At 42.9% G+C, this 17176-nt stretch overlaps 1 protein-coding gene across 6 annotated transcripts in view; it reads left to right on the top strand.

Moving 5' to 3' along the window:
* The window catches only part of CLASP1 (cytoplasmic linker associated protein 1), a 283348-nt gene that overhangs the window by 33817 nt on the left and 232355 nt on the right, over positions 1-17176 (top strand). For all 6 annotated transcript variants that reach the window (XM_058301168.2, XM_058301167.2, XM_058301165.2 and 3 more), the window contains exon 2: positions 6687-7171. In XM_058301168.2, the coding sequence (XP_058157151.1) occupies positions 6977-7171 (195 nt within the window). In that variant the 5' untranslated portion in view covers positions 6687-6976. The remainder of the gene's footprint in view (positions 1-6686; positions 7172-17176) is intronic.

Here is a 17176-nt window from a genome sequence, read left to right as displayed (position 1 = left end):
TTATCACTTGAGCCACATCTGCTTCCCATGTTTCAATTTTTAAGAGTCCATGTTTCAGACTTTCAGTGAGGAGGGAGAAGAGAATTGTAGAATAATGGAAAGAATACAAACCTTGGGACTAGGTAGATCTGATTGTTTAATTAATTAATTTATAGAAGTTGTGTTTACACCCCACCCCCTAATATTAACACCTTGCATTATTGTGGTACATTTGTTATAACCGATGAAAGTATATTATTATAATTGTACTATTAATTACATGGATTACATTAGGGTTTGTCGTTTGTGTTATATAGTCCTTTTGTGTTTTTTTTTTTTAAGGCTGGGGATTGAACTCATACATGCAGAGCAGGTGCTCAACCACTGGGCTACAATCACTCTGCAGTCCTGGTTTTTAAAAAAATTATGTTTATTCTAGTAACATAAATACAGCCTAAAATTTCCCTTTTTAGGCAAATCTGGGTTTGAATGTCTGCCTGAGACTTATTAGCTTTAAAACCTTGGACAGTTTTTTAGAATTTTTTATTAAAAAAAAATTTAAACATAAACTTTCTGAACTTCATTTCCTTATCTTCAAAATGGGATTAATCCTACCTCTCACAGGTATCTCACTGTCTCTGACCTACCATGCTTCTCCCCTCAACCATTCGTAAGTTCCCACCTCCCTTACTTTGCTTATCCTTTATTTTCCTTTTAAGTGCTATAACTGATTGGTGCAAATCCTGTTTACTCTTTGAAACAGAGCTCAAGCTCATCTTGTTTATATAGTTTTGACTCTGTCTTGCTAGGCCTCCTCGATTCAGTCCTTCTCTGAATTACCATTGTAGTTGTCCTCTTAACTGTAGTCCATGTATTACATTAGGGTACACTGTGTTGAATAAGGGTTACTTATTCATACCCCTTATTTGGCAGGTGCAGTATTCTACCTTTTGAAATCTAAATGTGGCATCTTGTGTTTGTGTTGAATTTCTAGAGTGATGAACTTTGTGTGTTTTAAGTCTTGCCCTCTCCCAGTAGGTTAGGAGCTCTTTCAAGCTGAGTCATAGGCTATAGTTACATCTTCTGTATTTTCTCTAGCGAGATGTGTTATTTAATAAGTTGATGAGTGTTTTAGTTGACTCGGCTGCTTAAGCAAATACCATTAAATGGGTTGGATTAGACAATGGGAATTTTATTTGCTTACAGTTTGTAAGTAAAAGAAAGTCCAAATCGAGCCATCATCAAGGCTAAGCTTTTGTCCTGAAGATTAGCATTCTGGGGCTGGCTGCCGGAGATCCTTGGCCCCTCTGTCCCTCTGTCACATGGCAGGACATGGCGGTATCTCCTGGTCTCTCCATTCTCTTCTGGGTTCTGTTGATTTCAGCTTCTGGCTGCTCTCTCTGTGGCTTTCTCTCTCTCTGATTTTCACTCTGACTATAAAGGACCCCAGTAATAGGATTAAGACCCATTCTGATTGAGGTCGGCCACACCTTCTTAAATGAAATGACCTCATCAAAAGGTGCTCCTTACAATGGGCTCACACAGGAATCGATTAAATTCAGGAACATATTTTTCTGGGGTACATACAGGTCCAAACCACCACAACGAGAAAATAAAAGTAATTGAGATATTTAGACTAAGTGATTGATAAACATGGAATAACAGTGTATTCATTCTATAAATACCTATCAAATATGTATGTGTTAGATTGAAAAACATGGCCACAACGTTACGCAGCTCCTCCCATTAATAGGCAGAGACTATTTCCTTGTGCTTTTAATCTGGGCTGGCCTCGTGACTGGCCGTGACCAATACAATGTGGCAGAAGTGATGGGGTGCAAGTTTTGGATAACAGGCCCCAAGAGGCCCAGCAGCATGTACGTGTGCCATTTGGAATGCTCGAGCCGCTCAGGAATGAGCCTCAGGGTATTGTGCTGAGTGGTAAGGGGCCACGCGTGGAGGGAGGGCCAGCCAGCTGCCGGCCGCCACCAACACCCCAGGCACGTGTTGATGCCTTCTTAGCTTCTCCAGCCCTAGCCAAGCCGCCAGCGGACTATAGCTGCATGGTTAGGTCTCGATGAGGCGAGCAGGAGAATCTCCCAGCTGAGCCCAGCCAGCCCATAGACTTAAGAGAAATATTAATAGTAGCTGTTTTTATGCCACGAGGGAAAAATGATCCAACTTTTACCTTCTTTATGGAGTGATCTGTAATAGACCAAGAAGTTGCCGAGCTTATGGTTGGTTCTGTTCTGCTCCCACCCTCCACTGCTGATAGTTCTCTATGGTTTTGGATCTCAATGCCTTAGAGTGGATATGGTGAAAATACCCTGAGCCTTTTTCCACCCCTAATCTTATTTAATGTCTGTAGAGCTGGTTTTCCTCCCAGTGCCACTCAGGATGAGGTCAAGATGTCCAACTTTATTGCTCTTTGAGTTTTTATACAACTCTGCTTTCAAAGTTTTTGTAAAACTCTGCTGCCCTAGGAAGTTTTGCCTATGCTTATGTGTTTTATATCTCTTTTTATATGATTAAATTTTAAATGTTTAAAAATATCTTCCTTGGGGGAGACACCTAACCTGTTTGCCTGGATGGCTAAAAATATCTCTGAAAGGCTATACAAGAAACAAGTGACGTTATTTGCTTCTAGGGATGGAAACTGGATGGCAGCAGACAGGGGTGGGAGGAAGGCCTTGCTCTTTTGTATCTTGTGAATTTGGAACTTTGTGATTAATATTATTCCCTGAATACCTTTGAAAATAGAGACAGAGAAAATGCTCAAGAAACTGGAAAAAAGATATAAAACACTAGTTTAGAAAGAGTAATTGTTAAATAAGAATAGTCGGTGACTTTATTTTTTAATTTTTTTCTTCTTATTCTTTTAGTCAGTGACTTTTTAAAAACTTTTTTTAAATTAAGAAGGAAAAGTAAAAAGAGAGGGTCCAGTCTGCTTCATGCCCACGGGCTTCCAGTGTCTTCCACGCTGGGGGTTTCCTATATGACTTCCTGGCCGAGTTTTGAGCACACTAAGCCTTTATTGCATGATTACCTTCAAGAAGCACATGTTTATGTGTGAGAAATCTTGTGCAAGTCCAGTAGAAGAGGAGGTTTATGTATAATACACCTATTTTAAAATCACAGTAGAGAAATTTGAGCGAATGGTACCTTTTCTAGGGTTTACTTAAGGAATGCAGTTTTGCTTTCCTGCCTGTTGCTTCTTGGTCTGATGTCCTTTCCCTGAGTCAGACAGAACTAGGCTGGCCAGATTTCTAATAAGGGTTTGGAGCCTGGGAAAAGAAACTCAGTGGCTGTGCAGCCTTGGAAAATACTTCACCTACCTTCAACTCAGTTTCCTCATCTTAAAGTAAGGGTTTTGGTAACTACTTTATGGAGTTGGTTGGAGAATTAGAGATGGTATAGATAGCATAGAATCTGACATCTCGTACAGATGGGTAAAAACAGTATTATTATCATTATTATTGGCTAGTGTATTGATTTTAGACCACTTAGGGATTAAAGGATATGAGAATTTTTTTCATTGAGGATGGAAACTAGCTATTTAGGGGAAGATTGTATCAGTTATCTATTGCTGTGTAACAAACCACCACAAATTTATGGCCTAAGACAAGAGGGGAGGATTATTTTTCATAATTCTGTGCTTTGGCTGGGTACTTTCTCTGCTTGTCTCCGTAGACTTATTTGTGTAGCTGCAGGCAGGCGATGACCTGGAATGGCTGAGTGGTCCAGCCTGGCTTCGCTCCCATGCCTGGCAGTTGCTGCTGGCTGGTGGTTGGAGTGTCTTTGTTCTCCTCCACATGGCCTCTCATCTTCCAGTAGGCTAGGCCAGCTTCCCACACCTGGCAGTCTTGGGGCAGCATTTTAACAGGGCAGGCTCTACTGCTCACTCACCAAATCTCTGCTTGCTTTTGCAGTTGCTGATGTCCCACTGGCCAAAGGGAGGCTTGGGACCAAGTCCAGAGTTACTGTGGGTGGGGCCTCAGACTCCACCCTGGTGGAGGAAGAGTAGCAAAGCCATTTTATTGTTTATTTATTTATTTATTTTATTTTATTTATTTGTTCCCCCCCTCTTCCCCCAGTTGTCTGCTCTCTCTGTCTATTTGCTATATGTTCTTCTGTGACTGCTTCTGTCCTTATCAGCGGCATGGGGAATCTGTGTTTCTTTTTGTTGCATCACTTTGTTGTGTCAGCTCTCCGTGTGTGTGTGTCAGCTCTCCGTGTGTGCGGCACCATTCCTGGGCAGGCTGCACTCCTTGCATGTGGGGCTCCCCTATGTGGGCGACACCCCTGTGTGGCAGGGCACTCCTTGTGCACATCAGCACTGAGCAAGGGCCAGCTTCACATGGGTCAAGGAGACCAGGGCTTTGAACTACAGACCTCCCATGGGTAGGTGGACGCCCTATCCATTTGGGCCAAGTCTCCTTCCCCAAAGCCATTTTAATCCATCATAAGGCCTAAGGTTGTTTGATCTGTTTCTGGGGCTAATATTGGTCCCAGAAAGAAAAGGTTGCATTGGTTTTTTTCCAGTTTTCTGGTATCATTGATACCTTCTTTAGTGCTACACAAGAGCTGGTTGGACAGGAGATTGTTTGTCTGGACTAAGAATTGGAATGAAGGGAAATAACTGCTTTTATGTGTTGAAGATTTCTTTTGTGTGATGGAGGTACTAACTCCAGGTTGTGGAAATGACCAGAAAGCAGGCTCCTCTTCAATTTAAGGATTACCCTGTGAAATAGTGAGTCTTGTTGAATGCCGTGCCACCCCCAACCCTCCTGCATTGTTAGAAACAGTAAAGTTGAAGATGGATAATTAAATGCCAGGAGTTTCGAAGGAGGGTTTTCCTTACTGAATGACTGTACTTAATGTGATTCCTACTGGCATCTGGGGGGCAGGGGAGAGAAATTAAAAAAAAAAAAAAGTCTGATTCTGGAAGCAGATGTGGCTCAAGTGATAGAGCTTCCGCCTACCTTATGGAAGGACCTGGGTTTGATGCCTGGGGCCTCCTGGTGAAAAAGAAGAGAAAGCATGCCCACGTGGCAAGCCAATGTCCACACGAGTGCCCAGGAGGTGAGCCAGTGCTTGTACTAGTGCCCGCGTGGTGAGCCAGTGTCCTGCACAAGTGAGTCACGCAGCAAGATAATGACTCATCAAAAGAGAGACAAGAAGAGAGTCAAGGTGAAGTGCAGCAGAAACCAAGAACTGAGGTGGCTCAATTGACGGGACCTCTCTCCCCATCAGAGGTCTCCAGGATCGAATCCTGGTGAATCCTAGAGAAGAGAAAATGAGAAGAAAAGACAACACAGACAGCAAAAACAGCAGGGTGGAGGAGGGGAAGGGGGAAAATAAATCTTTAAAAAAAAAAAGAAGTGTGATTCTTTTTAAAAAACAGTATGATTCTCTAACTCAGTATTACTTTTTTTAAAAAACAAATCAATTTTATTGATACATTTTAATAAAACACAGTTTATCTAAAGTGTATAATCAGTGGTATTTGGTATAATCACTTAGTTGTGCGTTCATCACTTCAATCATTATTAAAGCATTTTCATTATTTCAGTAATATAAAGCAGACACAAACAAGCAAGAAAATTCCTCACCTCTCAGCATTGCTCTTTTTATGTTGGGGGTAGGGATGGAGAAGAGCCTGGTATCAGAAAGAGAGAGAATTGCTCTGTTCACCCTGCCTAGAATTTTAATTTCACTTGATTTACCTGCTGAAACCCCAGGAAGTTAGGATTTCCTATTGGTGTGAAGTACATTTCTATCTTGTATAGTATCAGGGAGGTGGTGAATCTTGAAAGGTAGGTTTTCTGTGGGTCGTCTTCTGTTAGAATGAGAGAAATTGAGTAGTGGTCCCAGGAGAGAAGAAATTAAAATATGAAATAATTGTTTCAGTTATTTGAACAACAAATAGTTTTTCCAGTAGCTGTAGATTAGCTCGTTGTTTGAACAACAAATAGTTGTTCCAGTAGCAGTAGATCAACTGGCCAGCGTACAATTTGTCTTATTAAAGCGATTTCCCGTATCATATGTTTTGCCCTATCCAAGGGATGATTTTGAGATCTCTCTCTCTTTTTTTTTAAATAACAGAATGCCAAGCCCAAGCTCTTGGTAGCTGAGACTCCTTTGTCAGAAACTGATCAGAATATGAGCCTGTTATCTTTTCACTTTCTTGGTTTCTCTCTTTTCTTTGGGGTTCAGGGGAGGCAGGGGCTACACTGACTGTCAAGCTGACCGCGTGGTCGATGGTGTTTCTGTGGCTCTTGCCCCATTTCCAGCACTTGGTTGTTAAGAAGACGGAGTGTGTGGCAATCAGCTGCTGTGCCTGTAACGATTCAGACACAGAGTGGTGTTAGGTTCTTTGGTGGGAAGCAAAACTCATGCTACAAATAAATATGCTAACCGAAGTGAGAAGACTGCTATCCTGACTGGAAATTTACAAGCTGGGAAATTGTAAAAAACCACCCGGCCAACTGTGTAGCTCATTGGCTCTTTTCTTTGGGCGTTGATGTTCTTCCTGATAAAAATAATAATTATGTTATTCAGATGTGGCTGCCAAGTGTTCATGCTTCTCACTCCTCTTGTGATTATAAGTGATTCTGCAGCATGCATCGCTTTGTCTTTGATTTAATGTTTCATAACATTTGAGTGTTTAATCTGCTGATTTATCATTCTCTTCTCTTATTTTTCAGAATGGACTGCTGAATTATGAAGTATTTCAGACCCAATAGTGTAGCATCTCTCTGCCACTCACTCCTTTATCGCCTACTAGTTATTTAAATTGGACTTTTAATATCCTCCCAGCTGCTCTTCAGACACACATGGTGCATTGTTGCCATTCCCCGGATTGCATCTTTGAAACACAGGCTCTTAGTAACCTTTGGCGAGCACGAGCAACGAGGCAGCCGCCGGGGCACGTTTACCAGGAGGGGTCGTCCTGACTGCCTGCTAGCTTTTGCTGGGTCTGGATTTGAATCCCACCATGGAGCCTCGCATGGAGTCCTGCCTGGCACAGGTGCTGCAGAAGGACGTAGGGAAGCGGCTGCAGGTCGGCCAGGAACTCATCGATTATTTCTCAGACAGACAGAAGTCCGCCGACCTCGAGCATGACCAGACCATGTTAGATAAACTTGTGGATGGACTCGCTACCTCTTGGGTGAACTCTAGCAATTACAAGGTAAGCTGTACCTGGGTGCCTTGGCATGGATCAGAATTGTTCCTTAAATAAAATCCTTTGTAAGCAATCAACATGACCCCTTGGCTTCCAAGAAGACACTCAGTTAGACACTGTTGACTTTTGGACATTTCATTCTAGAACACATAGAGTTTTCTTTGGTTTTTGATGGAGAGCAAAAAATTTTATCCTTTGGTGCTTTGGGAGTAAGCCTAGTGAACAGATAACGAGGATTTTATGCTGGAAGGTTTACAAACATTTGCTGCCTTGAAGTTCAACTGTATATTGTGTCTTGCAGTAAATGGGACGTGGAAGAAAATGTCTTGGTGAGTGGCCCTTCATGAATGACAAGTGCCCTCACTGATTTTCTCTAGGGAATGGAATTGGTAATAGGATACGGAGCATTTCACCTTCAAAGTCACTGATTTGAAGTTAGCCTGGGTATCAGGCCAGAAATAGTGTGGGTTGTCAGGGACTCTTCTGTGACCTGTGGACGGCCTGGAGGTTATCGTTCAGGTTCTAGAGATCAGGGCTCTTCATGCACCCTTGTTGGGGGGTGGGTCCCATGGCCCAGCTGAGTTTGAGGTTGACTACTTTCGTCATTCAAGGACTGAACTCTCGTGAATGAAACCTGGACTGTGCAGAGGTGCTGAAGAGTTTCTGTTCCCCTGCCAGCAACACCCCCCCACACACACACACTTTCTCTCTCTGAGTATGCCTAGAGTGTGGCCCTTTGGATCAAGGTCAAGATGGAAGGAGGACTGGGAAATTTGCATGACTGCTAATGGGTGCTATAGACATTGTGAAAGAGACCTGCAGAAAATGAATCTTTTGTGCTTTTTTTCATTGCTCTGTCTTCTGAGATTGGTTTTGGACTTGGAAAAGCTGGTGCTTACAGGATTCTGGTGTTTGCCCTAGTATGGACTCTGTTTTCCAGATGTGTTTAACCTCAGCCTCCCTGAGGAGTCAGCAGGCTTTCTACGTGTTAAGGGCTCTAATTTTTGTCTGTGAAAGCTGAGCTTAAATTCTCTTTTATTCACATTTTTATTCACCTACTAGACATTAACAAGTGCTAATGTGCTAGGCATTAATGCTAAATGGTGGAAGTGCTGCAGAGATGGGAGGTGAGAGTAAGTCTAATCATTACATTTTTGAGGGCCAGGAAGTCATCTTGTCTGTGTTTGAACCACAGCTCCACCACTTTTTGTATGTGCATATTAGGATGCTTCTGGCTGATAGTGTCCAAAAACTCTTGATTCACCTGGTTTAAAGTTCATGTAAGGAAATTTAGTATCTCAGGTAAGAAGCCTGGCAGTAGTTAAGGCAGTGTCCAAGGAAGAAGAATGTTGCCTTGTACACTGCTTCTTGGAAGGCATCCTTTCTCAGAAGTGTCCTAGCTCTCCAGTCTTCCATCCCGCTGGCCAGAGTGGCTCTGCCTGCATGCCAGCCCCAGCACTGCTGGGAAGTGGCATGGGTGTCTGTGATTGGTTTCAGTCGTCATGCTTTAACTTCTTGGTCGTAAGAAGAGGTCCAGCCCCCCTGAATGGAGTTCTTGACCTGGTGAAGGAGGGGGATATTTGAACAATATCAAGTTTCTTTTAGGAAGGATGAGGTTGGGGGTGGGACTGGGGTATCATGGATGTGAAATATGTCATCTATGGGGTCTGCAACACATGCTTCAGTCTCTTCATTGATAACATAATCAAGCTATTGTGAACATTAAGTGAGGGAGCACATGCAAAGTTATTACACGCCTGCCACGTGGTATGCACTTAGGCATTGGCTGTAGTTTTCAAGGCATGGCTCGTGTCTTCAAGGAGCTCATGGTGTATGGGTGGGAAACATAAATAAGCAAATAGTTATGATGAAGTATAGTGTGTGCAATAACAGAGGTATGTAGAGTTCTGTGGGAAGGCAGAAGAGGAAAGTGGTAACTGCCTGGAGCAATCGAGGGTTTTGAAGGTTGGGTAGGAGCTTTACCGGAGGTCCCAAAGGAATGAACAGACTTGCCTCTTCGCGAAGTAGTTCCTAAGGACAGGTGGCAGCACCGTGCAGAGGAAAGTCAAGAAGGTGGTTTGCTGCCAGTTTGGTTCTGCCCTCAGACAGGTCGCTTCTCCTGTGTGCAGTGCCTATGTTAGACTAGGTTCCCTTGAGATAGAATCTTGCCTGTCTTTTTTTTTTTTTAAGATGTCGTATCTTGTGTGATTTAATGTGGCTCACTTTGCGTGGCACTGCACAGCCCCACTTGTGTGTAAGCGCTCTATGTGTGATGGCAACTTGCCTTTTCACAACTGGATCCCAGAGCCTGGAGCACAGCTCGTGCTCAGAAAACGCTGCCGACGCGCGTGAACTCAGCAAGCTCAAGCCACTGCTCAGCGAGGATTGTCAGCTGCTTTACTGAACTCGGGAAATTAATCTTCTAGAATTTCCTGCCCTCTCCTTGCCTTTTTTTTTTTTTTCCAAATCATAGATCAAGACTTCTCATTCAGAGCCTGAGGGAGATTTTGTTTTTTTTCTTGACATGTTTTGTATGGATAGAAGGGATTAGCTTTATTTTAAACAAAACTTTTGAAGCTTGGTTTCTTGGACTTTTTTTTTGAGATACTGAGGGCTGAGCATTGAACCCAGGACCTCGTATGTGGGAAGCCGGCACTCAACCACTGACCCACATCAGCTTCCCTGCGTTGGTTTTTTCATTTGTTTTACTTGTTTGTTTTTGTTTTTTCAGGAGGTACTGGGAACTGAACCTGGGACCTCCCATGTGGGAGGCAGGTACTCAGCCACTTGAGCCACATATGCTCCCTTGAACTTTTTGTTTGTTTCATGAAGGGTTTAAAAAATAATGAGAGAAAGGGGAAGTAACTTTGGCATTCCAAAAAAATTGTTGTGAGTGTTGTTATTCCTTTTTTTAACAGGGAATACACATAAATGCCAGCAAAATGGCTTAGCTTTTAAAATATTTGGCTGGAGCCCAAATCACTCTGCATTTCCGCATTGCTTAATATTGTAGACAAAGTTGTATTTGGTATTAGTTGCAGTCTAATAGCTTCCATTTACTGATTACTTCCTATGTGCTAGGCATTTATCTATCTTACTTAAATATCTACATAGCACTTGTGAAGGGTAGATGTTGGTATCCTAACCCAATACATGAAGTAACTGAGGCCCAGAAATATGAGGTGATTTCTACTGGTGATTTTGGAACTGGGATTTAAATGAATCCCTGATTTCCTAGCCAGGCATCCTTTACAAGGCTTATCATTTCCAAATAATTGGGGAGCAGGGACTGCATTAGTTTAGATGGAAAGCACTTTTGTTTTTGGACTGTCTTAGTTGATGTGTCAGGAAAAACTTGCCGTTTTTCAGCCCTCTCATCCACATAGTTTCATGATAAGTTTGCGTTCTTTTGGCCTGTTACTAATCGTCTACAGCCAGCCAGTCTTGGGGTTTCTTGGGTAGCAGAAGTCGTCTTGGGGTTGAGTAGTGGGTTATTTAAATAGTGTCCTCCTCCACCCAGGACACACGCAGGGCTGCACTGTGGAATCGCTGTCCAGCCTGGGAAGACGTGCTTAGTATCTTCTGCGTATTCTTCATTGTCATGGTGACACCAGGAGACCTGGAAAGGGACTAGAGACCTTACTTGTTCATGAGGCTTCTTTTCTGAATTTCTCAGACATGAAAAATACAAAACTGTTGAATACAACTGCTTTACTCATTTGGCCTCCTCATCCCGCTTCCCTTATTAAAACATGAAGAAAGGGAAGGATGACGAGGGAGATTCCTGCATGTACCTGTGGGCATTCTTGTTTTTTTTCCTGTCCTTCTTGTCCTTCAGAGAAGAGATGAGAGGTAGGGACAATCTGACCTGGCATGGCTGCCCGGCCTGTGACAGCTGGAAGAAACTGAGGGGGCTCATGCTGTGCAGTTTTCCAGATCTGTCTTGCATCATAGTGCAGCATCGTAGAGCCTCACATGTCCTCACCACTGCAAGCCCTTGCACATTTGGTGGACTCAGTGCAAACAAAGCATGCTAGTAGGTAACTGGGTGCTTTTAGGAAGCAAAGACCCACATCCTTTGTTGCCACCCCCAAATCCAAAAAGCTCTGAAAACCTTCTCAACTCATTTGTCATTGAACTGACACGAGGCTGCGCATAGTCTTGACTTATCTGCTTAGGGCATGTTTCCCTGCAGAATTATTACTATGTTGGATTATGTGTTGCCACCCCAGCCTCAGCCTCTTTTGAAGACTATACAATGTGTGCACTATTTTTACCTTTCCAAGTCCTGGAAGCTTCTGTATCCAGAGAACATCTGGCTTGGGAGTCTTGGATAAGCAATTGTGGACCTATATTTAATATTGTAGAGTAATAATGATAGCCCATGGTAATGGGGCATTTACCATGTATCAAAAATTGTGCTAAATATCTGTTTATTTTTTTTTTGGAGATTTATTTCACCCCCCCCCCCCCCAATTTTCTGCTCTCTTGTGTCCATTCGCTGTGTGTTCTTCCATGTCTGTCTGCATTCTTGGCAGCACTGCGAATCTTTGTCTCTTTTTGTTGCATCATCTTGCTGTATCAGCTCTCCATGTATGCGGTGCCCCTCCTGGGCGGGCTGTGCTTTTTTTTGCATGGGGCAGCTCTCCTTGTGGGGCGCATTCCTTATGCGTGGGCCTCCCCTACACGGGGGACACCCCTGCGTGGCATGGCACTCCTTGCGTGCTGCAGCACTGTGCATGGGTCAGCTCACCACATGGGCCAGGGGCCCCTGGGTTTGAACCCTGGACCTCCTGTATGGTAAGCGGATACTCTATCAGTTGAGCCACATCTGCTTCCCTGTGTTCACTTTTAAATCAGAACAAATAACCAGATGAGGAGATTGATGCTCAAAGAAGTCAAGTAGCTTGATGAATGTGACAGACCTAGTAATTAAGGTTTTGAGGACTTGAACCCAGCTGTTTACACAACAACTGAAGTTAATCGCACACTTAGGATTCAGTGGGGAAGAGGCAGACACAGTCCCTGCCCTAACAATGTCTAGGTCTGTCTAGGTCTAACTAAATATGCGTGGACTTTATCCCTGTGCACTATTGTCTCAGGCCATGTTGCCTTGTATTTGAAATCCTTGGTTTCCCTTTTAACCTAGAGCCGCCGTTGTCTCTGGGCACCCAGGTAGGGCATATGAGAGGATGGGATAGGAAAAATGAATTCTTCATTTGCTCTCTGGCAATGTGTATAAATGCTGTAGTGTGAGGAAGAAAAAGTTGTCAGGGTGTGCTTAGGGCGAGAGCCTGGATGCCCAGGGAAACTCAGCCGGCAGTGGAGCCTCAAGAGGAGGGAGCTGCAAAGGGTTCCGAAAAGTCCCTCTCCTTTCCGTGCTCCTCCCCTTTTGGGCAGCCTTATCTCTGTAGGCTGTAGAAGATTTAGTCTCTCCTTAAGCTTCGCAGAGAGCAGGGTTATCCCTGGATCTAGTGCACTTTATGGGCAGAAGCAGGGAAGTGTGGACTGATAAGGGTGGTTCCTCTCATTTCCTTGCCTATCTCCAAAACCTTGGCTTTCATTGAGGTTTTTATTTCCCCCATCCTTGTGTCCTTGAGAAGAGAGCCAGAAAAGATAATTGGATTCCTGTTCAGTGACTTCTGTTTCTTTTCCTGGCAGCCTGCTTGGCGTCAAGCCATGGGTCACTTCAGAGGCTGTTCACTTCCTCCAGGATTGCCAGGCAGTGTTGTCCTGCTGTTTGCAGGAGGTGAACTTCTCTGGTGTGATTTTGAAAGACAGGTGCCTCTGTTGTACAGTGAATAGCACTAAGCAGAAAACTCAAGAAAGGTTATTTCAAGAAAACTTACATGGATTGTTAAGTAAACATGGTGCAGTCCTCAAAAGGACCGCTTGTAATAAATAGCATTTCTCCCAAAATGTGTACTTGTATAAATGCAAAGGCCGTCAAGCATATTGGAAGTGATTCAGATTTGAGAATGAACTGTCTGGTTTCCCGTACAGCTCTGCCACTTAGACCTTTGAGCAGGTGCCCTTCTCTGAACATAATTCCTCTTTTGGAAATGCGTCTAATAATACCTACGACAGAGCTGCTGTGAGGATTGAAGTGCCGGGGGTACTTGGTATGTACCGTATGCCTCAAAGGAGGGTCGTGATGGTATTACATTGTTATTGGACCACGTGATAGTAAGACTGGTAGAAAGTTCACTTGATGTGGGTTGAGTTCGCATGACTGCCTGTATCCAGCCACTTAGCCTGTGCCCTGGAAGGGTGACCTTGGAGGGTTAGGAGGGTTGATAACCGCAAGTGTTGATAACAAAGTCCCTGAGCAGGCCAGCAGCTGCTGGGAAGTCTATGAAGGGTGAGTTTAAAACCCGGTAAAATCTGGTAAAAACCGAGCTGTTGATTGAAGATCCCTGTTTTAGGAGGATTTCACCAGTTCTTTTCATTTTTAACCCTTTACTTTGCCCCTGTTTCAGAAAGTTAAAATTCGTGAAAGGATACATATAATAGACGATCGTAATTTAAATGTGAAAGCAAAAAGAAAGAGAAACAGAGCTAAGGGGGTGACAGGGGGCCAGCCCTAAGGCCAATGGTCTGTGATAGCTAAAGCTTCAGGGCTCATGTTTTTTAGGACTCATTCTGGGCCAGAGCTTTACTTTGTATTCTCTGCCTCATTGAATCATGACCTGGGAACTGTTTGATAAGTGCTGTGACCGTTCACATTCTACAGCTGGGAAATCTAAGAGAAGTGAAGAAATGTGCCCGAGTTTACATAGCTGGAAAGTGTGGGAGGCAGTATTTTAATCTGAATAGTCTGACTTTAAAGCCCACTTCTGAAGCAATGTGCAATATTACTTTCTCTGCAATATCAGTAGTTGCATTTATTGCAGCATGAAGGAAAGAGCACAAGAATATATGTCACAGTTAACAATGATTACTTTAGGAGATCAGGTCTGGGGTGGGAGATAACCCATTTTGTACTTTAATAAACAAATAAACTAAAAATGTTTAAGATCAATACATTTAAAACAGTTCTTTGGTTCTAGTAGAATCATCACCATCTATGCTTTTGAAACTGTACTTTGGAAAATATTCAGACCACAGGAAAGCTTCAAAAAACAGTGCAAAGAATTTTCGTTTGTGTTTTACCCATCCTACAGTGTTTAACCATATTTGTGTAATCATTCTTTCTCTAGGCATGTTATTGTCTTTTCCTTTAGAGCAGGGGTTCGTAACAAGAGGTCTGTGAGCTTACATTGAAGTTCAAAAAAACATCATTCTTGTGGGGATGTGTTGGTGTGGGTATGATAAAATTATTAAATAATACACAGTATAGTGCAGACTTAGTAAGGGTTCCGTGGTTTTCACCTGACTGGCAAAGGGGTCTGTGGAGCAGAAAAGGTTAAGGACCCCTGCTTTAGAGAGTAAGTGTAGACACAATGTCCTGTTACTCTGAAATATTTCAGTGTCTATTTTTAAAAGCAAAGATATTCACTTCTGTAATCACAGCAGTTATCTAAATCAGGAAATTAAGATTGATACAGTACTATTACCTTATCTACAAACCTTATTCCAGTTTTACTTTTGTCCCACTAACGTTGTTTCTAGCAAAAGAAAACAATTTTTTTCTGGTCCACGGTCCAATCTGGGAAAGTATGTTACATTTAATTGTCATGTCTGAAGATCTCCTTTAATCTGGAGCAGCTCATCACCAGTCTTTTGCTATTTATTTTGTATAGTTCTTCAATTTGTGCTTGTTTGATATTTTCTCATGATTAGAGTTAAGGGTATGCATTTTTGGCAGGAATATCATAGAAGTGAGGTTGTGGCCTTCTCAGTGCAGCATATCAGGAGGCACATGATCTCTCTCTCTTTCTCTATTGCTCTGTCTCTCTCTCTCAAATTATAGAGGTTCTGTTTGCAGAACAGTCATGCATAAAATAAAGGATTCCCAAATACCACCTTATTATTACCACCTTGCATTGGTGTTAAAATTTGTTACAAGTAATGAAAGCATATTTTAATAATTGTACTGTTAACCATAGTCCATAGTCATAATCCACAGTTCCATGGATTAAAAAAAAAAATTTATTCTAGTACCTTTTATACAACCTAACATTTCCCCTTTAACCACATTCAGATGTATGTTTCAGTGCTGTTAATTATGTTCATGGTGCTTTGCTACCATCACCACCATCCATTACCATCATTCCAGGAAGGAACTGTGTACATTTTAGGCCTTAACTCCCTGTTCCCCACAGCGTTTTTGGGAGGCCTGTGAGAGAAATGAGGTTGCCTTCTCAGTGCATCATATCAGGTGACACAACATTTTCTACCTGGTGATGGTTTTTACCAGAACAACAAAGTTACACCAAAAGCTACTATTTTTCTTCTTGTAATTCCTAAGTATCTTATGGGGATATTGTTTGATATTGCTTAATTATCCTATTTCTCTTCAGACTTGTACCTTCTAGTTGATAATTTTTACCCAAAGAAGTTATTATTGTGATGGTTGGCAAAGGGCAATTTTTTTTTCTAGATCTAGCATTCCTTCTACAATTATTAGTTGGTTCTATATACTTTTGCAGTGTATATTCTATGTTTGTTTGTATATAAATAGTGGTAGTATATATTTTAATGGTTATTCCCAAAAGGAACTACTATGAAGGAAGAAACAAATGTTTAAAATTAATCTCACTTATATACATTAATATTAAGAATTTATAGCAACCCAATATGAACATAAAATTAGGTAATGAAGTTTGGTTTGGGCTCTGGGCTTCCTAGCATCTAATAGAAATTGGAGGGATGGTGGGTTGTAAGATTTTTATAACTATTATGAAGGGCAGCTGAAAAGGCATATAATAGCAGAATGTCTTTCTGAATTTAGAATACCAAAGGATATTTTGCAGGAAGGGGAAAAAACAAATCATGGAAATGGCATGGAGGAGAGTACAGAGATCTAGGCTATTCAACTGCATTTTTCTGTTCCTTTAGATACCACTCTCCTGCTTACATTTTGGGCTAAAGGGAGTGGGGGTGGGTATCTGGGGTGAAAAGGAAACCCAAAGCTGGGCAGACCCCGCCAACCACGTGATCCTTTAAACATTCAGTAGAGAGAGAGACCCGGGGCCAGGATCCAGAGAAATTGGGTAAAATTGCCTTGAGGTAGAGAAGGGGAATTCAGGCTGGAGGACTTATCTGAGCTACAGCACCTTTTTCACATGGGATGTGGGATAGGGCCAAGTAAATGGGTTCTGTGTGGGGGGAAGTTCTGTGTGCCAGGTTTGATGACTGTAGGAATCTCTTTCTATTTAGTAATTCTTTAAAGGCATGGTTGGAGAGATGAACTTGAAGGCTCTTTTGGATGCGGGAGGAGAGAAGGCCCCGGAGGCTGCGTGGAGGACTGCAGCTGTCATTCACAGAAGGCCTTGTGAGATTCGCGCGGCTGACTGCTCAGTGAGCCGGGCTAGGTGCCGGGGAGTGGGGTCTGCAGGGCAGCAGGGAGGCCCGCCCTTGTGGTACCTTGGTAGGGCTGTGGGACTGACTGGCAGGCCATGGAAGCCCTTGGAAAGGGCCTCAGCGGGCAGGGACCCAGTTCCAGCGGGCGGCGCTGGCTTGCCGAGGGGGCTGCCTAGGAGCCTGGAATCTGGCGAAGGTGGTGTTGACTTGACCTTGGGGAAGTGAAGGGAGACGCTGATTCAGGGAGTGATGGCCTGGAGTGAACCTGAGAATTCTTCAAGATTTCAGGCTCCAGGATGCCATTTATTGACTGTAGGCCACTATGTAAAACGAGAGTAAAACAAGATGGGCAAGTTCTTTTCCTGCAGGATGCATTTGCTTTCTTTCTCTCCCTTTTTTCCCTTTCCTTGCTGGGAGGTCCAGAAGGCTGAACAGGGACCTTATATGTGAGAAGCAGGTGCTCAACCCCTGAGCCACAACCACTCCTGTTATTTTCTTTTTGATGTAGAGAAGACATAAAAAAAAAATAATTTGAAGAACATTTAG

The sequence above is a fragment of the Dasypus novemcinctus genome, chromosome 7, assembly GCF_030445035.2.
Source record: "Dasypus novemcinctus isolate mDasNov1 chromosome 7, mDasNov1.1.hap2, whole genome shotgun sequence".
Lineage (NCBI taxonomy): Eukaryota > Metazoa > Chordata > Mammalia > Cingulata > Dasypodidae > Dasypus > Dasypus novemcinctus.
This window is presented reverse-complemented; position numbering and strand designations above follow the sequence as displayed.